Source organism: Lissotriton helveticus, chromosome 4_1, assembly GCF_964261635.1.
Source record: "Lissotriton helveticus chromosome 4_1, aLisHel1.1, whole genome shotgun sequence".
Taxonomy (NCBI): domain Eukaryota; kingdom Metazoa; phylum Chordata; class Amphibia; order Caudata; family Salamandridae; genus Lissotriton; species Lissotriton helveticus.
In genome coordinates this window covers 155,213,592-155,238,382 of record NC_136063.1, presented here as the reverse complement: position 1 = coordinate 155,238,382, position 24,791 = coordinate 155,213,592, and the positions used below count along the sequence as shown (strand labels likewise).

At 48.9% G+C, this 24,791-nt stretch overlaps 1 protein-coding gene across 1 annotated transcript in view; it reads left to right on the top strand.

Moving 5' to 3' along the window:
• The window catches only part of LOC144828452 (ranBP-type and C3HC4-type zinc finger-containing protein 1-like), a 540,072-nt gene that overhangs the window by 492,781 nt on the left and 22,500 nt on the right, over positions 1 to 24,791 (top strand). Inside the window, exon 13 of the mRNA XM_078686629.1 lies at positions 15,708 to 15,851. Coding sequence (XP_078542755.1) covers positions 15,708 to 15,851 — 144 coding nt within the window. The remainder of the gene's footprint in view (positions 1 to 15,707; positions 15,852 to 24,791) is intronic.

The following is a 24,791-nucleotide window of genomic DNA, read 5'->3' as shown; positions in this document are numbered from 1 at the left end:
GTGCTTGCATTGTAAATTCGGTTAAAGTGTGACAGGGACAGATTGGGTTATGTTACTGACTGCGGGCAGAGTTTAGGCCAGCAGTGCATGTTAATGTACATTTTCTTATGAGTAGAACATTGACAAGCACTACCCTGCCTTCATATCTTCTATGATCAAACGCTACATCCCTTCCGGAAATCTGTGCTCCTCCAACCTCAACCTACTGTCCACCCCTCCCCCCATTTCAAACGCAAAAAGCATGGAGGGCTCAGATTTGTGGTCCTGGCCCCACAACTCTGGAACTCGCTCCCTCTGGAAGAGAGAACAGCGTCACCCTATGCCCTGGCTGTTCTCCAAAGCATATCAGTGAGGTGATTGCCCGCTTAATACTGCGTTCTTTCCGCTATGAAACCGCCTGGTTACGTGCGCTTAAGAAGTCCCTTTAACATTGCATAACATAACATTATATGGAAAAATTATCCTTCCAATACATGCAAGATGTTAGCCCTGTCAGCCTTAGGGTGGCCTTCCCACATACCTTTTGCCTACTTACTTCCAATTTTCGCTGAATGCCGGTCCCAGGATGCTTGTTTCCGGTCCAGGGAAGACATGGCTTGGCAGTTCGGGCTGGACTGTTCCCATGAGGCACAGGGTCAGACTGATTTGCATATAGCCATGTCTGAACTGGGGTGGCTGAGTGAACTAAAGAATGGTGATGGATTAAACCCAGATCAGTTGACTGGGGGTGAGTGTTTGATTTGTTCAAACGCTCCGTCCATCATCCCCTTTTGTATCGCTTTGTTCGCCCTAAGTGTGGCAGGGTATGCTCAGACGTGAGTCCCTTGTTCACTTGGCCACTGGATTCAAGATAGCCTGGCTGATGAGGATTATGAATCCGAAACCGGTCCCAGGATGCTTGTTTCCGGTCCAGGGAAGACATGGCTTGGCAGTTCGGGCTGGACTGTTCCCATGAGGCACAGGGTCAGACTGATTTGCATATAGCCATGTCTGAACTGGGGTGGCTGAGTGAACTAAAGAATGGTGATGGATTAAACCCAGATCAGTTGACTGAGGGTGAGTGTTTGATTTGTTCAAACGCTCTGTCCATCATCCCCTTTTGTTTCACCTACTCAAGTAGCACTTTAAAAATGTCCCAGGTCAGCCACTGCAGCCTGAATGCAGTTTTAAACTGCCATGTCGACTTGCATTTAAACCCCCTTGCCAAGCCTTAAACTCCCCTTTTATCACCTATGTCACCCCTAAGGTAGGCCCTATATAGCCCATAGGGCAGGGTGCTGTGTAGTTAAAAGGTTGGACATGTACTTTTAAGTTTTATGTGTCCTGGTAGTGAAAAACTCTGAAATACGTTTTCTCTACTGTGAGGTATATCACTTCAGTACGATAACATTGGAGATTCCTTATTATATTTAATGAGCTGTTATTCTTAATTGGGAGCTGGTAGATATGTCCTGTTTGGTACCTATGAAATTGTAATAAAGCGCTCTCTTGAATGGGAAAGCTAATTTTTCATTACAATTTTGAAAATTCCACTTTTTTAAAGCTAAGGAATTAGCTACAAGAGCAACCCTTAAACCTATGGGAGCCTGGGTATATGACTGTGTTTTGCTACAATGGTTTGCACGGGTATCAAGTGGAAGATATAGTAGTACAATACAATTACAAGCGAAAAAAAGTCTCAAAGATGTTACACAAACTTGACAACACATAAACCAGGACCAAATAAGCAATGCCACAGACACAAATGTGCAAGGAGGAAGTTTATAATTACTATATATGCTGCAGTGCAATTGCAGCAGACCAGTCAGGCGGACTGGACCATACCCAGAACTCCCAATTCAAGTAATTGGAAGAATAGGTAGTCAATAGAGCGAACACAATGTGACATGTGCGAATCAATATAGCAAAATACACTTTTCAAAAGCTGGCATTTTCCGTCCCTTAGCCCTTTGTGTCTACAGCCTGTCTTGAGTCACTTAATTGGGTGTAGCTGACAGACTTTGTGAATTCACCCCAGACAGTCACACAATTTGGGGATTAGGTGTGCCTCACTGTGCCATATGCTGGCAGGATGGGGCAGAGCTGAGCACAACCCCACTTACAACTGAATAGCTTGTGTTCTGCCTTCAAACAAAGGACCTACAACCCTGTATTGTCACTGCAGCCAGTTTGGAGCCAGGGCAGGGGAGTCAGGAAATTCCATGCTCTTCAAAGAAGCTTTCCAGATGCTTCTCCCACCTCCCAGAAGAAGGGCATCAGGGTGTAAATATTGGACCGTAAGACCCACTCTTCAGTTTACTACTGGACCGGTGGAAGTACTTTCAGAGGACTGCCTGCTGCTGTGACCTGTTGTGTTCTCTGTCAGATTGGTGAACTCTCAGTGGCCATCCATGCTGTTGAGACCTGCAACTTCACTTCCACCCAGGACTACCAGAAGTGACTCCAAGGGCTAGTTTGCTGGTCTCCCGTTTAGAGTCACGGGACATAAAATGCTCCCTGCATCTTGAACCCACACCTGGACCCTGCCGGAGTGAGCCCTGACCCTCCAAAGGTATCCCACCATTCCTGGACCCTTAGCTGTGGTGCTACAGTTGCCCAGATGGGCAAAAACCAAAACTGAGGGCAAAGTTTGGCCCACAAGTGCTCTGAGAACCAAGAGGAGACCCCGACCAGCCTCCTCCACCCGTGGTGCATCGCATGTTGAATTGACTTCGTTCGTTCTCCCACTATGTTCTTCACAGCAGCAGGAAATCCATTTCAGGGGCCCTTCGCCAAGAGGAATCCAATCTTCTGGAACTGTTTTAGGCTACAGCCCTCTGCCTCGTCCTTCTGGAGATTTTCAACTTCCATTTCGGCAACTAAGACCGAATGTAGAAATCTTCATTATGGCTTTTACCCAGGCAATCCGGCGATAACTCTCCGATTGCGGACACCTCCTGCAGCCTTGACCTGTTGACCTTTACCTTCTCAGACACTTTTTTCTCAGAATTTCTTCTAAGTGTGAAGGTAAGCGCTGACCAGGAACAATTCACTTCTTAGATCTGAACAGCGTTCCATCGTGGTTGGCCATATTTTTCGACTTTGACCCGGTCTCGTACGACTAGATGTCCATGGTTGGGGCTTTGAACTTTTAGATGCTAATTTCCACAAAACAAATTTATAATGCATACCTCTGGCTCTACTAATTTGAATTTTGTTGTGTTGGTGCCAAATAATGGGATTTTTCTTGAAATGTGTTTTCACTTTATTACTGTTTGTGTGCAGCCTAAATACTTTACACATTGCGTCTAAGTTGAGCCTGATAGGTGGTCTGTGCCAAGCTATCCAGGTTAAATTTGTAACTTTCTTTCGTTCACCCTGCAAGGGATTGTGGTTGTTGCTTGACCAGGGCTCACATCCCAGTCAACCAACAACCCAATTTCTCACATTAGATCTTTGAGGTTTCTAATTCTATGTAGCATTGATGTCACATATGTTAACATAAATGTGTTAATTGTGGCTTCAGATGGTCTGGATAGTCTGTGAGGTGCTAATCACAATGGTCTAGAAGGATAAAGCCTACCTACCAATCGAACCGTATGTCTAGTGTGAAACTATACGCACATTCCAGCCTTTTATAACCTCGCCAGATTTGTTGCATTGCTGAGAGGGGTCTCTTTTATGGTTGCTCTTTACTACTGCTAACACACTTAATGTACAAATAACGAGCTGGCAAAGTTACAAAACATGATGTTTCTTAGTGGATGCCATTATTGTCCCTCTATGGGGTCTCTTCTTGGTAACTCTTACTGGCAGAAACCAAGGGGATGGCTCATAGAGCAAAGCTACATCACATGATCTTATATAACAGTGTTTTCATGTACATTCATACACATGAGTCATATGCATATAGAAAACCTAGATGTCCTCTGTGATGTGTAGGAAACCATGAATGTTAACATTTCCTACCATGTCAACAGGAATCCATATTGGACAGTTAACCATGCTGAACTTTATCTGATAAAAACATTTTAGTTCTCACCCTCAGAACACAAGCTACACATGACAAACACTTCCCTGCTGAATTTTTAGATGCTTTCCTGGCCTAAACATTACGACCTCACTCTTGTCAGGGTACAGTTTTGCTTGTCTGTTCCATCCAAAAGGCAGTCTTGAATAGATCCAGTCATTGTCAAAGGCTGATGGTAATCTGAATATGACAAGGTCAGACAGATTGACTATAGCTAAAAAATGATCAATATTTGCACAGCGCAGAACACTCTTGCACTTCGCTGAATTCTCAACCACTTTTGGGTATTGGTGGCTTTCCTAAAAGCTCTAGCTGGATGGTGATAAACTTCTCAACATCCTCACCTCAATAGGGATGTTTAGATCAGATGATATTCATGGTTCATTCTGACTCCTTCGGAAATGGTCAGAGCAAGATAACTCCTACAAAAAGGTTCAGACTTCAAGGACCTCTTGTGGGACCTAAGCAGCAACAACCATGAGCACACCTCTTTCCCCTGAAACACCCTGTTATCTAGATGAGTGTAGGAGAGTAGGGTCTGCAATCCTATGATCACCCAGATTTTTGCTTTTTGCTGCACTGGTTTACGACTTTCCCTGGCTGTGGGCCTGCTAATCAGACCCACAGCCTAGCTGTTCTCTCTATCCAAATTGTACTCAGGTACTGAATTGGCACTGGGCCCTCTCCAAGTCCCTGTACCCAGGGCTGAGGTGTACCCAGAAGTCTCCCAGGGGCTGAAGCATGTATTATGCCACCCCTGGGCTGACTAACTAAACTGACACAACTGGCTGCACGACAGCTGGGGCAAGGTGGTGTACTCACCCTTTGCTTTAGATATAGTATACCTATATCTAACCCTAAAATGGACACACAGATCTCCTATCAGTCACTCCTATGGCAGGCCTTAACAATCCTGAAGGCAGAGTGCTTGGAATCGTGTGAGATGGTGCTCTGGCATGAGCTGAGCCTGTCTGCGGCTTTCGGGATCCATCCCTTAGCCGTTTCCATGATATCGCATACCATATACTCTTAAGTACATTATAATCCTCGCGGTTATATGCCAACTCTGGTATCGCTTTATCAAAACATGTCGAGTAAGGTGTCATACGAATTGGAATACTAACCCCTCGCCAATTCTGGCGACGGGGTTAGCATTCCACCCTTCTAGAGGGACACGACATGTATGTAACCCCTAACCCCGGTTAAAGTCAGACAGAGCCTTAGAATCCACAAAATGGATGCTGCCACCGAGACACAAGTCTGCCCTCCTGCTGCTGGGAGTCCTCCCAGAGCAGGAGATAAGGACAAAGGGTTTCCTGCCAGGGGCGGTGCCAGCACCGTCCCAGACAGGATTTTGTGTATTGTAGGTAGGCAGGGCTTCAGAGGAAGGTGACTGCACGTGGCACCCCGGTGCTCACTGTGCATAGGCTGGCTTGAACCAGTTCCAGGGACACTCCAGACCCTGTGCTGGGGAAAAGCCCGCCAAGGAAGTGGGTGTAACCACCCCCCTCCTGGTCCCACCCCTAGGGCAGGACTTAGTCGCGTGCCAGCCCCCTTTTCCCAGATAAAGGTAGGGACTGGCCCCCTTCCAAATCAGATCATCTTTGAATCCTGAAACTACTTTCTACGAAAGGAACTCAAGACTTCTTCCTAAGATTTCTCCCTTGTGACTAAGGAGTAGTCACCCTGCATCCGCAGGCACCATCTAAAGAACACTGCGGTCTGCTGCAAGTCCTTCCTCCGGAATCCGACTGCCCAGCTCGACGAGAACCGGCTTCCCTGGCACCTCTGACCTCTACCCACCTCTACAGCCCAGCTGAGAACCGTGGGTGCGACGAGACCTCGAGGGACCGGCCATCTGCAAGACTGCACGACTTGTGCACAGCAAGCCCGCCGAGTAATTCCCTGGTGAGTGCTTTGGGGTCCGAGAAGCCCCGACCCTGAGCAGCTCCAGCACCGAAGTGCAGCCTCCCAGCATCTCCACGATCTGCGTGGGGCCCTTCTGCTTTTTGCTGCTCACCGCGTTGTTTGGCTACTAGCCCGTTGGCTTGTGGCCTTCTGAACGACGCCCGACGACATCACTGCTGCTGGTCTGGTTGCTCCAGACTGGCCCTTGCTCCCTTTCCGAAGAGGAGCACCCCGGACCCTCCTGGTCCACTCAAGACGCCATTTTGAGTCCACCGCGTGGGCTTGAATTAGCCAAGGCTTGTTGCCCAATCCTGGGTAACTTCGACGCCGACAGCTTCATCCATCGTGGGACAGCTCGCCTCTCCATCCTGGTCGCCGACAACGCCTCCGGGTCCGTGAGATCTGCAGAGCCAGCGTCGCCCACTCACCTAGTCGAGGTGACTGCCATCCGGTGCCCTCCTGGTGCCCACTGACTACTGGCTAGTAGTCACGAACTTGGTCCCCTCTGCTTTCAGGTGTCATCCATCTTCCAGATCCAGGCTTGGATCAACTCGAACTATCTTCACTGGTCGCCTGCCAGCATCTTTCTTCCAGGCTCCTGGTCCGGCAACGAGGATTCCCGACGTCTTTTGAGACCTATGCAGCTGCAGCCCCTGGGCTAGGTAACTTCGGCATTCCGGTGCCCCAGCATAGCCTCACTATCCAAGGGTCAGGATCCACTGTCGTTTTCTTCCTACCAGGTCGGGCTCGCCCGTAAACACTAACTTTAACTTTACTAGCTTCCATAGACTTTGTCCCGCATCCCGCGTGAGAGTGCACACTCTGCACCCGAGTCCCCTGGGTCTCCTAGAAGTAATCTAACGATTCTATAGTCAAGTCCTAGCGATTCCAAAGCCTATTAGTACTGTACTTACCTGCTAGTAATTTCGCATTCCACTTTTAAAGTATATGGTTTTTCGTGCCCCTCGGGCATTTGTGTATACCGTGCTAACTTAAGTATTTTCGTAAGAGTTTTGTTGTGTGCCTAGCACCCTGTCCTCATTAAGAGTACAGGGTTGTTGTGATTCTAATAAATACATTGTTTATTTTCATAACACTTGTGTGGTGTCCTTTCACTGGGTGTTCAAGGGGTAATGTGATGGTAAAACAGCTGGCTTAACACGCCCTCTAGAGTCTTAGCCTTAGACTGCTCGTATCCATGCTACTAGGATAGCTGGTCTATAAGGTTGACTTACAACCAATCATCAGTAAGGGTTGTTTGGACTGATATATAGTGATCACTAGAATAGTGAACACTGCACATCAGGCCAACTTCTCACATTGGTGAGCAGCGGTTGGGATTTGAGCTTGCTGTTGTTTTACCACACATATCCTAAGAATATCTTGTGAAAGATCACATAAGTACTAAAGGTACATATAACTTAGCTTAGAATACTCTGAGTTCTACTGAACCAGCTGTTGTAGCTCCTAGGGCCTAGCACACCCTAAACTACAACTCTAGCAAGGGATCAGTAGGCAAACATATAGTGTAGGTAAGTGCACCACTTACACCTCACTAGAAAAGCATGTCTACCCAGGGAGAATCTACTGAGACTCCCCTGGTCAGTGTTGACCCTCCACAGGTCACTTCAAGATATGCAGCTCTCAGTTTTCAGGAGATGAGACAAGTCTGTACCTCCAGGAAACTGAAGCAGGGGTCTAACCCCGCCATTCCCTTTCTGATAGGTCTCTTAGAGACATATGATGCCAGAAAGATTTCTCAGTTACATGAGAATATGCCAGCCTTAGAGGGAACCTCTGGGGATCCAGACCTCCCCAACACTGCTACTGCAGTTGAGGAGGAGGATCAAGAGGAACTCTCTGGGGATGAGGTAGACAAAGGTCTTGAGGTAGTCAGAAGGCTAACCAGGGCCAACTTAGACTTACTTGGGCTAGGATCTGGGGGCCCCCCAGTACTGACCCGAAGTGGGCCTAACCTTGGAGTTAGGAGAGATAGATCTCTTTCTAGGGACTCCAATAGATCTCTGCACTCTAATGCCTCTTCCCAGAGGAGGAGAAACTCTCCACAGAGGAGAGTGACTTCCCCTCAGAGAATAGAGCATGAAGCTAGAATGAGACAGGCTGCTCTGAGGATTGAGAGGGAAGAACTTGCCCTGGCCAAAGAAAAGCTTGCTTTTGCTAGAGAGCAGCAGATGAGTGGGCTAGCTCCCACTGGTGGCAGCAATCTCCCAAGAGATAGAGAGAAGGGTTTAGATACTAAACACCTGACTAAGATAGTGCCCCCCTTTAAGCAAGGGGATGATATCCAGAAATGGATGGCTGCTTTGGAGAGGGCCTGCACTGTGCAGTGCATTCCCCGAAGTCAGTGGGCAGCTATACTGTGGCTCTCCTTTGATGGTAAAGGTAGAGATAAGCTCCTCACTACAAGAGTGGAGGATGCTAATGATTACCAGGTCCTGAAAAATGCACTGATTGATGGGTTTGGTTTAACCACTGAGCAGTACAGGTTGCTGTTCAGAGACACCCAGAAAACTCAGTCTCAGGACTGGTCTGACTTTGTGGATAGTGCCACTAAGGCTTTGGAGGGCTGGTTGCTGGGTAGCAAGGTTACAGATTACACAGGATTGTATAATCTTATGATGAGAGAACAAATTTTAAACAATTGTCAGAACCAGTTGTTGCACCAGCACCTTGTTGATTCAGATCTGACCTCTCCCCAAGAATTGGGAAAGAAGGCAGACAAATGGGTCAGGACAAGGATCAAGCAGAACCAGAACCAGAACCAGGGTGGTCAGAAGAAAGCAGACCAGAAGGGTAATGCAAAGAGTGAACAAAATGACCAGAAGTCTTCACCAGGTCCCCAACAAACCAAAGAGGGTGGGGGTCAGGCTTCCCAGAAGAAGAAGACTCAAGAAGGCCAGTCAAAAAGGTGGTGCCAGTACTGCAAAAGTAAATCTCACTGGTTTAGTGAGTGCACCAAAAGAGGAGGACAAACTCCTGCCACTACAGCCCCTAAGGCAACTGCACCCCCTAGTACAGTCAGTAGTGGTAGTGTACCTCCCAAGGCATTAGTTGGGTTAACCTTGGGAACTGAGGGGTCTGACAACTTAGTTGGCACACTCACTCAGGCTGTCCTTGTCTGTACAGGGGATATGGATATATCCCCTGAGATAAGTCCCAATACTTTGGGCAAATACAGGCAGACACCTTTGATTAATGGCAAAATGGCTCAGGCCTATAGGGACACTTGTGCCAGTGTCACCATGGTGACACCTAACTTTGTGGACCCTGGACAGATCATGCCAGGTACTGATTTCCTGGTGACCAATGCCAGCAATGTCACTACTAGTCATAGTGTGGCAATTGTGGCTTTCTCCTGGGGTGGAGTGAAGGGACAAAAGAAAGTTGTAGTCAGTTCAGACCTCCCAGTTGATTGTTTGTTGGGCAATGATTTGGAGTCATCACAATGGTCAGAAGTGGAGCAGAGGACTCACATGGAAATGTTAGGCTTGCCAGCACATGTGCTTGCTGTGACTAGGTCACAGGCCAGAAAATGCCCCACTGAACAGGTGCTGGATCCTGAAATGATGGACCAGACACCTTCCAAGAAGAAGAGCAGTAAGGGTAAGGCTTTGCCTTCCCCCTTGCCCCAGGTTGAGGATCAAGTCTCTGAGGAGGCTGATCTGAGAGAACTGAGGGAAACTGAGCCTAAAGAGCTTGAACTTGATCAAGTTGAGTTTCTGGGCTCAGGGGGACCCTCCAGAGCAGACCTGGGGAAGGCACAGTTAGACTGCCCTTCCCTTGAACCCCTCAGACAGCAGGCTGCTGCTGAGGCTGCAGGGAATGCCACAGGTGCCCACAGGGTATACTGGGAAGATGGACTCCTGTACTCTGAGTCAAGAGACCCAAGCCTGGTGCAACCAGGAGGCTGGTCATCCCCTTGTCTCTGAGAGGTTTCCTTCTCACCTTGGCCCATGAGATTCCCCTTGCAGGTCATTTAGGTCAGACAAAGACTTGGGACAGGCTTGTCTCACACTTTCACTGGCCCCATATGAATGAGAATACCAAGGAGTTTTGTCGCTCCTGTGTCAATTGCCAAGCCAGTGGTAAGTCAGGTGGCACAACAAAGGCCCCCCTCATACCACTACCTGTGGTGGGGGTTCCCTTTGAAAGGGTGGGGATTGACATTGTTGGTCCAATGGAACCCCAGACAGCATCAGGGCACAAGTTTATACTGGTGGTAGTGGATCATGCCACCAGGTATCCTGAAGCTATTCCACTTAGGACCACTACAGCACCTGTAGTGGCAAGGGCCCTAGTTGGAGTGTTCTCCAGAGTGGGCTTCCCTAAGGAGGTTGTTTCTGACAGAGGTACAAACTTCATGTCAGGATATCTGACTGCAATGTGGAAGGAGTGTGGTGTGAACTACAAGTTCACCACACCCTACCACCCACAATGCAATGGGCTTGTTGAGAGATTCAACAGGACCCTCAAAGGGATGATTCATGGACTACCTGAAACTCTTAGGAGAAGATGGGATGTCCTGATCCCCTGCCTCTTGTTTGCTTACAGAGAGGTCCCACAGAAGGGGGTTGGCTACAGCCCTTTTGAGCTTCTGTATGGGCATCCTGTAAGAGGACCCCTGTGTTTGGTGAAGGAAGGATGGGAGAGACCTCTCAAAAAGCCTGCAACCAACATAGTGGACTATGTACTTGGTCTCCGCTCCAGGATGGCTGAGTATATGGAGAAGGCATCTAAAAACCTGGAGGCCAGCCAAGAACTTCAAAAAGCTTGGCATGACCAAAAGGCTGTTTTGACTGTGTACCAGCCAGGACAGAAGGTGTGGGTGCTGGAGCCAGTGGCCCCAGCAGCTCTGAAAGACAAATGGTCTGGGCCCCACACCATCATTGAGCAAAAGGGAGAGGTTGCCTACTTGGTGGACTTTGGAACTCCCAGGAGCCCTCTCAGAGTGCTCCATGTTAACAGGCTCAAGGCATATGTTGACAGGAAGGACATGAGCTTGCTCATGGCCACAGATGAGGGACAGGAGGAAGAGAGTGACCCTCTCCCAGACCTGCTCACTCAGAATCCTGATGATGGATCAGTTGATGGTGTTGTCTTTTGTGGCAGCCTCACTGAACATCAGCAACAGGATTGCAGGCAAGTCCTGCAATCCTTCAGACATATGTTCTCTCTGACACCCAGCCAAACTGATTGGTGTACCCATGATGTTGACACTGGAGACAGTCTGCCTGTCAAGAGTAAAATCTACAGACAGCCTGATCATGTTAGAGACTGCATCAAAACTGAAGTGCAGAAAATGTTGGAGCTGGGAGTCATTGAGCCCTCAGATAGCCCTTGGGCTAGCCCAGTAGTTCTAGTGCCAAAGCCTCACACCCAGGGTGGTAAGAAAGAGATGAGGTTTTGCGTAGACTACAGAGGCCTCAATGCAGTCACTAAGACTGATGCCCACCCAATACCAAGAGCAGATGAACTTATAGATAAATTGGCTTCTGCCAACTTCTTAAGTACATTTGATTTGACAGCTGGGTATTGGCAAATCAGGTTAGCTGAGGAGGCCAAACCCAAGACAGCATTTTCTACCCCTGGAGGGCATTATCAGTTTGTGGTAATGCCCTTTGGACTGAAAAATGCACCTGCCACCTTCCAAAGGTTGGTGAATCAAGTCCTCACTGGGCTGGATGACTTCTGTGCAGCATATCTAGACGATATTGCTGTCTTTAGCTCCACCTGGGAGGATCACCTGGTCCACCTGAGGAAAGTGTTAGAGGCTCTGCAAAAGGCAGGCCTCACTATCAAGGCCACAAAGTGCCAGATAGGGCAGACACAGGTTGTATACCTGGGCCACCTTGTAGGTGGAGGCCAGGTTCAGCCACTGGAGAGTAAGATACAGGCCATCAAGGACTGGACTCCTCCAATCACCCAGACTCAGGTTCGAGCTTTCTTGGGCCTGACTGGGTACTATAGGAAGTTTGTCAGAAATTATGGGTCCATAGTGACCCCTCTTAATGACCTGACAAGCAAAAAGATGCCAAAGAAAGTTCAGTGGACAGCAAGCTGTCAGAAAGCATTCAATGACCTAAAGCAGGCCATGTGCACAGCACCTATCCTAAAGAGTCCAGATTACTCCAAGCCATTCATTGTCCAAACAGTTGCTTCTGAGTTGGGTGTGGGGGCTGTTCTGTCTCAACTGAATTTTGATGGTAATGATCAGCCTATTGCTTTCATTAGTATGAGGTTGACACCCAGAGAGAAAAATTGGTCAGCTATTGAGAGGGAGGCCTTTGCTGTGGTCTGGGCCCTGAAGAAGCTGAGGGCCTACTTGTTTGGCACTCACTTCACCATTCAGACAGACCATAAGCCCCTCTTGTGGCTAAATCAGATGAAGGGTGAAAACCCCAAACTGCTTAGGTGGTCCATTTCCCTACAGGGGATGGATTTTACAGTGGAGCATAGACCTGGTACTGATCACAGCAATGCTGATGGGCTCTCCAGGTATTTCCACTTAGAGCAAGAAGACTCACCTGGTCAAGGTTAGTTTATTGTCCCAAAGTTTGGGGGGGGGTCATGTAGGAGAGTAGGGTCTGCAATCCTATGATCACCCAGATTTTTGCTTTTTGCTGCACTGGTTTACGACTTTCCCTGGCTGTGGGCCTGCTAATCAGACCCACAGCCTAGCTGTTCTCTCTATCCAAATTGTACTCAGGTACTGAATTGGCACTGGGCCCTCTCCAAGTCCCTGTACCCAGGGCTGAGGTGTACCCAGAAGTCTCCCAGGGGCTGAAGCATGTATTATGCCACCCCTGGGCTGACTAACTAAACTGACACAACTGGCTGCACGACAGCTGGGGCAAGGTGGTGTACTCACCCTTTGCTTTAGATATAGTATACCTATATCTAACCCTAAAATGGACACACAGATCTCCTATCAGTCACTCCTATGGCAGGCCTTAACAATCCTGAAGGCAGAGTGCTTGGAATCGTGTGAGATGGTGCTCTGGCATGAGCTGAGCCTGTCTGCGGCTTTCGGGATCCATCCCTTAGCCGTTTCCATGATATCGCATACCATATACTCTTAAGTACATTATAATCCTCGCGGTTATATGCCAACTCTGGTATCGCTTTATCAAAACATGTCGAGTAAGGTGTCATACGAATTGGAATACTAACCCCTCGCCAATTCTGGCGACGGGGTTAGCATTCCACCCTTCTAGAGGGACACGACATGTATGTAACCCCTAACCCCGGTTAAAGTCAGACAGAGCCTTAGAATCCACAAAATGGATGCTGCCACCGAGACACAAGTCTGCCCTCCTGCTGCTGGGAGTCCTCCCAGAGCAGGAGATAAGGACAAAGGGTTTCCTGCCAGGGGCGGTGCCAGCACCGTCCCAGACAGGATTTTGTGTATTGTAGGTAGGCAGGGCTTCAGAGGAAGGTGACTGCACGTGGCACCCCGGTGCTCACTGTGCATAGGCTGGCTTGAACCAGTTCCAGGGACACTCCAGACCCTGTGCTGGGGAAAAGCCCGCCAAGGAAGTGGGTGTAACCACCCCCCTCCTGGTCCCACCCCTAGGGCAGGACTTAGTCGCGTGCCAGCCCCCTTTTCCCAGATAAAGGTAGGGACTGGCCCCCTTCCAAATCAGATCATCTTTGAATCCTGAAACTACTTTCTACGAAAGGAACTCAAGACTTCTTCCTAAGATTTCTCCCTTGTGACTAAGGAGTAGTCACCCTGCATCCGCAGGCACCATCTAAAGAACACTGCGGTCTGCTGCAAGTCCTTCCTCCGGAATCCGACTGCCCAGCTCGACGAGAACCGGCTTCCCTGGCACCTCTGACCTCTACCCACCTCTACAGCCCAGCTGAGAACCGTGGGTGCGACGAGACCTCGAGGGACCGGCCATCTGCAAGACTGCACGACTTGTGCACAGCAAGCCCGCCGAGTAATTCCCTGGTGAGTGCTTTGGGGTCCGAGAAGCCCCGACCCTGAGCAGCTCCAGCACCGAAGTGCAGCCTCCCAGCATCTCCACGATCTGCGTGGGGCCCTTCTGCTTTTTGCTGCTCACCGCGTTGTTTGGCTACTAGCCCGTTGGCTTGTGGCCTTCTGAACGACGCCCGACGACATCACTGCTGCTGGTCTGGTTGCTCCAGACTGGCCCTTGCTCCCTTTCCGAAGAGGAGCACCCCGGACCCTCCTGGTCCACTCAAGACGCCATTTTGAGTCCACCGCGTGGGCTTGAATTAGCCAAGGCTTGTTGCCCAATCCTGGGTAACTTCGACGCCGACAGCTTCATCCATCGTGGGACAGCTCGCCTCTCCATCCTGGTCGCCGACAACGCCTCCGGGTCCGTGAGATCTGCAGAGCCAGCGTCGCCCACTCACCTAGTCGAGGTGACTGCCATCCGGTGCCCTCCTGGTGCCCACTGACTACTGGCTAGTAGTCACGAACTTGGTCCCCTCTGCTTTCAGGTGTCATCCATCTTCCAGATCCAGGCTTGGATCAACTCGAACTATCTTCACTGGTCGCCTGCCAGCATCTTTCTTCCAGGCTCCTGGTCCGGCAACGAGGATTCCCGACGTCTTTTGAGACCTATGCAGCTGCAGCCTCTGGGCTAGGTAACTTCGGCATTTCGGTGCCCCAGCATAGCCTCACTATCCAAGGGTCAGGATCCACTGTCGTTTTCTTCCTACCAGGTCGGGCTCGCCCGTAAACACTAACTTTAACTTTACTAGCTTCCATAGACTTTGTCCCGCATCCCGCGTGAGAGTGCACACTCTGCACCCGAGTCCCCTGGGTCTCCTAGAAGTAATCTAACGATTCTATAGTCAAGTCCTAGCGATTCCAAAGCCTATTAGTACTGTACTTACCTGCTAGTAATTTCGCATTCAACTTTTAAAGTATATGGTTTTTCGTGCCCCTCGGGCATTTGTGTATACCGTGCTAACTTAAGTATTTTCGTAAGAGTTTTGTTGTGTGCCTAGCACCCTGTCCTCATAAAGAGTACAGGGTTGTTGTGATTCTAATAAATACATTGTTTATTTTCATAACACTTGTGTGGTGTCCTTTCACTGGGTGTTCAAGGGGTAATGTGATGGTAAAACAGCTGGCTTAACACGCCCTCTAGAGTCTTAGCCTTAGACTGCTCGTATCCATGCTACTAGGATAGCTGGTCTATAAGGTTGACTTACAACCAATCATCAATAAGGGTTGTTTGGACTGATATATAGTGATCACTAGAATAGTGAACACTGCACATCAGGCCAACTTCTCACAATGAGTTTGGAAGGTTCTCTAACAGGTTTAGCCTTTGTCAATAAGGAGTGTTTGAATTTCCTATGTGCTCATTAGAGACAAGTAAGAAAACTGAAGTAAATATGGGTGTATGAAGCTGTCCAGTTGCTTGGGAAGTGCTGCTAGCAAATTATTTGCCACACTCTTGTTTAATTGCTTTATTGATCAACATGAGGTAGCATGAAGCATGAGATGCACAAAGCATATGTGGTTATCAGAGTGGCTTAATGCACAACTGTGTGTTTGACAATTAAAGATTAAAGGGACCATCCAGAAAATGATGTCACAATACAGCTCATAACTAAAGTAGACATCAACAAGCAAAGCAAAATTCTAGAATGTCTTTCGTTCATGATTGTTAATGATAAAGAACTTGGTAATGTGAACTGTTTTACTGAATGACTACTTTGAACAATAAGTTAATATATTTTCATCAATATAGCTGTTTATCCATACATAGATTTTTTTTTTTTGTAGAGGCTGGTGCAAGTAGGAGATGCAATGCACTGTCCATTGTGTCAAATTATCGTTCAGAAGAAAGATGGCTGTGATTGGATACGCTGTACTGTCTGTCAAACAGAGATATGTTGGGTCACCAAGGGGCCACGTTGGGGACCTATGGTAAGCACATCACCTTGATTTTTATACAAAAGATTGTGTTTGTTAGTGATTCCTTTGAAGTTAAGATCAGCCACCAATATCTATGATACAAACGTGTATTAGCAACCAGGATTAAACATTGGAATCCACCCATCCCGGCAAAAGGCTTAGATTGCAGTTAATACTTGCTATTATTTTCCAGCAAAGTTTGCCTTCTGGAGCTTGTAGATGCCAAAGTAAGTCAGAGGAGTCTCCTTCTGCAGCTCTTCCCCATGTTGGGTGTACTACTTGTTAGGCACCTCTTTGGGGAAGGTTTGCTGCATGAATCATATGACTCTTCAGGGAGAGTAAAGGAACGCAGAACTTAAATGATCAGTGGCAGGTCAGAGTTGAAAGAAGGGAAGTTGCCTGAAAGCAGATATGTTTAAGTAATTATGTCAGAGTTTTGGTCATGGTAGGAAAAATAGTTATCTGTTTGGGTCTGTGTGAGAAAATGCCACTTCTGTATTGTAGAATCTTCACTCAGAGTCGTAAACTCTAGAATATTCCCTGCCGAGTTGCGTCTAGCTCGGACTAGTTTTATGCTTAGTTTTCTCCCATACAAACATCACTAGATAGAATATCTGTCCCTGGATGCAATATTGGAAAAATAACTGCATTGGTTTATCTAAAATGCTAGACTTCTTAATAAGAATACTTACATGAGAGTAAACAAATATCCAGTTAGGCTTACATTGCAAACAAAGGAAAATTAGTCTGTCTCTTTAAGAACCTGGAAGGCACCCTTTCCCACAATGCCTTGTACTGGAAGTTGCATGTAATAGAAAATGTAATATCGAAACAGCAAATCAGGGAGTGTACGTACACTTCTTGATACTAAAGAAAGTTCAGTCTCAAAAAGTCAGGCTGATTCTAGCCTACTGTTGATCAACAAATTCTCCCTCAAGGAAAAATTCAGAATGCTCTCATATATAAAATGTTCCCACACACAAAAATGAAATATTGGCTATGTTCCATAGATCTCCAGGACACTTATTTTCACTTTCCTGTCTCTGCTCATCAAAGGCAATTGGTGATTTGTCAAGCTGTGCCAGTCCCGGATAAAGATTATACTTATAAGCATCCTATTAGCTGAGTCAATGGTAGTACCCAGACCTTCTGTAATTATCACTCATTCAACATAGGAGATTGCCATGCACATCAGACCTCCTGACCAGTCTTCAGAGCCAAATCTAACACCTGGCCCTACAATCCTTGCATTTGGCTGGATGGCTCCTGAAGTCAGATGGTATGGACATATGAACCTACCTCCAGAATGTATGGACATTTTAAAAGAAGTGAAACATCCCTCAACAGGATGTTGCTACACTTTTTAACACAAAAGATTCTGTATCTGGTCCTTTGGCAAACGTCATTACCCTTTCACATGTCAGGAAATTGTTATATAACCTTATTTATTTATTCTAGCAAAGTCGGAATTACAGATCTGCTTCATTAAGGTTCAACTGGCTGCTCAAATAGCCAATAGGAAATCCCCCAGCAGACTTCCTTCTTCAAAGTTTCAGTAGGTAAAGATTTTCTAATTAAGAGTCCATCGTAACTTTGGGAACTCAGCCTAGTAATATGTCGATTAATGGGGGCACCATCCTAACAGATATTTCGTGCTACATTGCAGCATCTTTCATGGCAGACTATTTGCCTGATTGCAATTTCATCTGCAAGAAGGATTAGTAAAATACATGCTATGTCAGCAGAAAAACATTTTTCTATTTTTCACTCTAATAGGATTGTATTAAGAACTGACCCTTCCTTCTCACCCAAAGTAGTGTCTGATTTCCACATCAATCAAACCATTACTCTTCTGACTTTTTTCCATAACCTATCTATCCAATCAAAGAGAACTTTGCATTCATTAGATTGGAGTGTTACGATTTTACTTAGGCAAAACTCAGAACATCAGAAAAACAAGCATTGGCATAGCCAATAGGTCTCGCCTTTGGGGCCTTATAAGTGTTTAGGCAGAGCTATCGAATTTGCCAATGTGTTTAAGCTGTGCTGTAGAGAAGTGTGGCCGCTGTGCAGCATGCTGAAAAGTTGTAATAAAAAAATGCCAGAAGCATTTTTGTTACCTTATATATGACCAAGAAGGCATTATGTCCAACAGAAAGACCATATTAAACAAGGCGGAGAAGAGTGCAAGGTGGAAGGGGAGAAGGGTGCAAGGTGGAAGAGGAGAAGAGTGCAAGGCAGATGTGGAGAAGGGTACAAGGCGGAGGGGGAGAAGGGTGCAAAGTGGAGGGGGAGAAGGGTGCAAAGCGGAGGGGGAGAAGGGCGCAAAGCGGAGGGGGAGAAGGGTGCAAGGTGGAGAAGGGTGCAAGGCAGAGGGGGAGAAGGGTGCAAGGTGGAAGGGGAGAAGGGTGCAAGGCAGATGTGGAGAAGGGTACAAGGCGGACGGGGAGAAGGGTACAAGGCGGAGGGGAAGATGGGTGCAAAGTGGAGGGGGAGAAGGGTGCAAAGCGGAGGGGGAGAAGGGCGCAAAGCGGAGGGGGAGAAGGGTGCAAGGTGGAGAAGGGTGCAAGGCAGAGGGGGAGAAGGGTGCAAGGCGGAGAGGAAGAAGGGTGCAAGGCGGAGGGGGAGAATGGTGCAAGGCAGACGTGGAGAAGGGTGCAAGGCAAAGGTGTAGAAGGGTGCAAGGCAGAGCATGAGGAGCATTTAGTAGCACCAGGCCTGTCAGCAGTTTTTACGGACCCCTATACAAACAACTATGCAGGGCCCCAAGTCACAAGCGACTATTTCGAAGTTGAAAAATAAAGAGTTATGGAAAAGAGAAAATGTAGTAGCTCCAGTCTCCGCCACCAACTAATGATTTTAAATGCGTCAACTGACATGAAAAAACACAAAATGCTAGCTCCAAAACCTATGCATAGATTTTATAGCACAAGCACCGGTGCTGTCAAAGCGCAGGTTCTGAGGAAAAGAGTGGCGGTGTCTGGGGCCTCAAAATAAATTATGAGGGTGCCGAGGCCTCTAAACAGCAACAGGCTCGGTATTAGCGAGAACATGCTCTACATAGGTAAGTATACTTGTAAAGCGCACTGTTACATACAGCTTGGACCCGTTCTCATCAGAGCTGCGCGGGCCAGACACGGCTGGGGCTGGAAGCTTCTAATCACAGCCAGCGTGTTTACCAAGGAGACGTGTCCTTGGCAACCACAGGCCCCAAATTCATTCTCTGCAGGTCTCACTAGGGAAGTAGCCGATCCCGAGCTGGCGGGGGCCCGAGGGGCGGCCGCACAGGGCTAAAGTCAGAGGGGCCCTTATGAGGGCAGCAACTTCTGCTGGTAGCGAGAGGAGGGGTGCGGGGGGTGCACAGCGAGGGATACAGGTGAGAGGGGGGAGTGTGGAGGGAAGAAGGGACAGAAGGTTAGATGGGGTGAGAGTTGGTGCATAAGGAGGGAGGGTGCAGAGAGATTCAAAAGGGGGCTCTGGTGAAAAGGGGAGAGCAGGAGGGTTTCAAGGTGGAGAGGGGTGAATGTAACAGAGAGAGGAAGAGAAACAGGAGACAGGTGTGACAGGGGGAAGGCGGCACAGGGAGGGATACAGGTGTGAAAGGTGTAAAGGAGTGGGGAGGGGAGGTAGCAAAACGAAGTAAAGAGAGGAGCCAGGTGAGTAAGAGAGATGTAAATATATTAGTAAAAGAAGGCATTAAGGAGCGAGAGAGACCGGGATGGGGCTTGTGAAAAGGGGACACACGAGAGAAAGTGACTGAGGATGAAAACGATGCAGACAGGGAGTGAGACAGTGAGCAGGTGGGTAAATGAGGTATGGGGGAAGAAGGAAGTGGGTGAGCGAAAGGCCTTGGAGAGATATCGAGGAACGAGGAAGAGAGGCCAGAGGGAGCATATGTGACTAGAATGAAGAGGCCGGGTGTGCAGAGAGGCCGTGAGAAGGGGGTGCAGGGCGAGATGAGAGCGGATCAGCAGTGGGGAAACAGGTGGGGGCGAAGGGGAACAGGAATATATAGAGTTGGACAATGGAAGGCTGATGATCAGGAGAGAAGGGGAGATCAGAGGGGCGAGGAGGCGAAAGAGAGGGGGGCTAAGTGAGTAGGTGAAATGGGCAGAAGGTGGAAGGGGAAGCGGCGAAAAGGAGAACAGGTTGAAAAAAAGGAGCTCAAGGAAATCGGATGCTGGAGGGGAAAGAACGACCGATGTAGAGAAGCGCGGGGTGAGACGGGGTTGAAGGGGAGACAGGGATCAATAGGAAAGAGGAAGGGGAGGAGAGGTGGACGAAAATGAGGGAGGAAGAAGGGATTACAACGGAGCCATGAAAGAAAAGTGAGATACGAAGTGCTAAAAGGAGGTAAAGGAGAGGGGCGTGGTGAAGAACAGGAAGGTTCACAAAGCAGCGAAGAGACCCTAAAATGTTATGAAAGAAGGTGTGCAGGAAGAAAGTGCAGGGGGTGGGATAAAGGTGAGAGAGGGGGAAGATCGCAGGTTAGGAGAGATACAGAGAACCAAAGAGGACGGAGAATAGAAAGACAAGAAGAAACTGGGTGCTGCTTGTGCCAGGGATAACAGGAGGAGAGGCACAGATTACACGAGGAGAAGGCGCACGGACCTAAGGCGCTTAATGAGCATGACGAGGAAAGCCATATGGCGCCTTTGCTCAAAAGCGCGCGCACATGCACGCAAGCTGTAGGCCGGCCATGGTAGCATTTTTTGAAGTCCTTACTAAAAGTCACACCAGCCTAGTGCATGCGCTGGGTCAGGCGAGACCTAACAAAACAGTTATTTATTAACTATAAATATCATACAAGGTTTAGCTACTTTCAAAAAGTCTGTTGCAAGATGGATAGTAGCATGTATTAAGTATGTCAATATTTTTAAGTAGTAAATACAACCTTAACTGGTAAATCCAAGGCCCATTCCACTAGATGAAAAGCATGTACTGCAGCTTGGATCAAAAATGTTCCCAGCCCCGAATTCTGTGGAGCTGCTACCTAGAGATCTGTTCGCGTTCTCACTAATTTTTAACATAGTTTTTATTGTTATCATTTGTTCGCAGCTAGGTACAGCAATCATCCCACCCAGGGTCCTCTGTAGACAGCGTCCATCAACATCACATACCAGTACGTAATACATTCAACTCATAGGTGATTATGAAAACAGTCCCCCAATTATAACCTCCCATTCCCTCCCCTTCTAATATCCACTGGATAGCAATGATGCAGAACTAGTCACTGCCTTCTTATCCCTGCTATCTGGTCAAGGCCCGGGAAGCCAATCACTGTTGGGGTAGTTTCTTAGGTCTAAGTCATTTAGTACTCGCCCCATGGAGTCGATTAAGTGTGCAGTTTGTTGACCGATCTGCTTCAAGCATATGTAATGTCCAAATGGATGTGAGGCCAAGGGTGACGCGGACCATGAGAGCACTTCCATGTGGGTCTCTTGGCAGTCAGAAAGTTCTACAATCACTGCTTCTTGTTGATTGGAATCTATGGACCTCTGAGTCCCATCTGTCCGAGATTGGTTCTTTGCAAAGGACCATTCTTCCTCCTTGAGTAGTATTCTACCCTTCACCTCAGCCCAGTGTATGACATGCCTTCCCCACCGTAGGAGGAACAGACACCCTTTAGTTTCCATTGATGGAGCTTTTTGGCAGTAATAGTGCTACGTCTTCAGATATTCCGATATATGACAATATAAGGCAAACATTTACAATGCATGCCTTTACAACGCAATTTTTACATCGCAACATCCATTACAACGCATGATTTTACATCGCATGCCATCACAACGCATTTTTAGAAACTACATTTACAATGCATTCCATTACAATGCATACCATTACAACGCATACTATTACAACGCATATTACTTTTAAGGCAACAGTAGAGTAAGTGTTGGATAGTGTTGGGGTAAAATGTACTATTCCCCCTCCAGTGAGTGCAACAGTAGGGTAAGTGCTGGATAGTGTAGGGGTAAAAATATTACTATTGCCACACCAGTGAGTGCAACAGCAGGGTAAGTGTTGGATAGGGGAGGGGTAAAAATTACTATTCCCCATTACTTACCTTCTGTAGTAGGGGATCTCTGTGTATAGTCATAATCTAGTGAATAGTCCCGCCCATGTGCGTGGACCCCGGAGCAATCAAAAATAATCTCTTCAAGTGTCGAAAAATGCAGACCTGCACAGACACTTAAGAGAGAATTAAAGACAGATAATGCAGCCTATAACACAGGCTACACTGTCCAGTACTTCAACTAGAAATTCCCCCACAAAAATCCACAAAACAGCAAAGCCTGTACAGATTTCCCTTGCTTCAGCAGCAAAACCCCTCTGGAATGATAGAGAGGAGGATCTGGACAGACAAGCCCCATAGGCTGCCATTATGTGGCTCAGAACAGGATACTGTACCTTTAAGAGAACTTTCCAGAACTTCACAGTATCCCAGAATGCACTGCAGGTCCCTTTTACTTTCAGTTCTTTTTTCCGGCTCTTGCAAGCAGGACCCTGGAGCATTGAGCTCTCCCTTTTCAAGGGTTTATTGGTGATTTTTTCACTATTAATTTCGTTTTGAGTGCTTCTAAAGTACTTTAGTGCAGTTCTTCTTGGGTTTTGCTCCTTTTTGATGTCAAATATGCCTGCATTATTTGACAAATGCCCGGAGTGCTCCAGGAAGAAGGCCAAATCGGATTCCCATGAGGTGTGTATCCTCTGCCTTCCCTCTTCCCATGTCCCAGAGGAGTGTGAGATTTGTCAGGGCTTCTCTCGCAGGACCCTGAAGGAAAGAAAGAAGATCAGGCTTCAGGGACTCGAGGAAAGAAGGCTGAAGGCACAAGGTGGGTCTGGAGGGGCTCCTTCTGCCTATGCTGAGGCCTCTGGGGGGCTCCCCAGGGGCAGGAAGACCAGCAAACGTGCCCACTCTCCGTCTGGGTTGATTGCAGCGACCACGACGTCGAGAGGAATGACTGCGGTCTGTTCCCCGTCCCCCCAGGGCTCTGGGACGAAGCGCCGTCGGCGCTCGACGTCGAGGGATGTGCACAGACCGCCGTCGAAGTCTCCGGTGACGATTTCATCGTCATCCTCGACGGTCTCGACGTCGAGTGATCGACTTCGAAGGGCCTGGCGTCGGCGCTCGCCGTTGAAGCGACACCGCCGTTCGCCGTCGGCGAAGAGGAGGAGAACATCGTCGTCGAGAGGATCCTCGTCGTCGAGGAGTGGTCCGCCGTCGAGGCGGAAGAGGTCGCCGTCGAGGCGGAAGAGGTCGCCATCGAGGCGGTCGAGGTCGCCGTCGAGGCGCAAGAGGTCGCCGTCGAGGCGCAAGAGGTCGTCGTCGAGACACGAGAGATCGACGTCGAGGCGTACGAAGACGACGTCGAGGCATGGACGACGGTCGACGCCGAGGAAGAGACGCTCGACGTCGAGGGGCGACGCTCGCCATCTGGTCACCGTTCTTCGACGTCGAAGAAGCGGGAGAGGAGGCCTGATGCCATGGGAGGCTCTCCGACGCCCCAGGCTGGTGGTGGATCACAGGGCTCGGTGTATTCCGAGGTGTATACGCCTTCGCAGGTTACGCCTCCGCCGCCATTGCCGAGGGTTCCTACCCCTCCGCCTTTGCCTCCGCTTCCGCAAACCGTACCTCAACCTCAGGTGCCACTGGAGCCTCCTCCGGTTCCTCCAAGGTCGTTTTCGTTGCCCAGGTTTCCGACGCCTCCCAAGGGGACTCCTAAGTCGCAGGCCCCGGCCAAGCCTAAGACGCCCGCGCCGGTGGAACCGGCCGATCGCCCGAGGCCTAGGAAGTCAAGATCACGCTTCGGACGGAGAGGAAGATCTAGGAGTCGGCGCAGATACTCCAATAGATCTAGGCGCCGCCATAGGAGGCGGGGGTCCAGGTCCCGCACAGACTCCTCCAGGACGCGATCCTATTCGCCGACCTTGTCGGATTCCCCGGGGACAAGGGTGTCTCCGGTGGACGACATCAGCACGTTCCAGGAGGTTCTCCTGAGGGGGGCTACGAAATTGGGCATCACGGTGACGGCTCCTACACCTACGACGTCCGTGATATTCGAGACACTTCACAAGAAGCATCTGTCTCGCCCTCTGCTGCCGTTGGTGCCAGGGCTGGTCGAGCCTGCGGAGGAGCAGTTTCTTACGCCTGCGGTGGTGAAGGCCGCTCCCTCCCGACTTCTGAAGAAGTACAGAGCACCGGATTCGGACCCGGGCTTCCTGCGGATGGACCCAGTGCCCAACTCCGTTATAGTGACGGCGGCCAGGAAGTTGCACTCTATCTCTCCGTCCTCCACCGTGCCGCCTGATAAGGAAAGCCGATGGATTGATTCGGCTGGAAGGAAGGCTTGTGGAACTTCTTCCACGACCATGAAAGCCTCCAGTGATTCGGCTTTGCTGGGGCGGTACAGCCGTGCCCTGTGGGACTCCCTGGAACAGTTCACGGACCTTCTGCCACGTGACAAGAAGGAGGACTTCCTAGAAATACTTAAGGAAGGGATGCTGGTTTCAAACCAGGTCATCAGCGCGGCTGCGGATATCTCGCTGTTGGCGACCCATGGTTACTGTCACAGGATCAACCAGGGCCGTCACGCTTGGCTCAGGCTCACGTCACTCAAGCCGGAGGCCCAGCAGCGGGTGGCCAATCTGCCATTTTCCAGAGAAACACTGTTCGGAAAGCATGCCGATGATGAGATGGCCCGCATGAAGGCGGAGGCGGAGACCCTGACGGCTGTGGGCTTGGAAAAGCCCAAAGAAAAGAAGTCCTACCGCCCGTTCCAGAGACGGTTCGGTGCACAGGGGAAAGGACGAGGACAGTCTTCGGGACAGCAGCAGCAACAACAGCAGCAGTTCCGGAGACCCTTCCAGAAGCGCCAGAAGGGTAGAGCTGGACAGCAGTCCTCTACAGCTAACAAAGGCCCGGCCGGGTCTCGACCCTGAGCGGTTTCT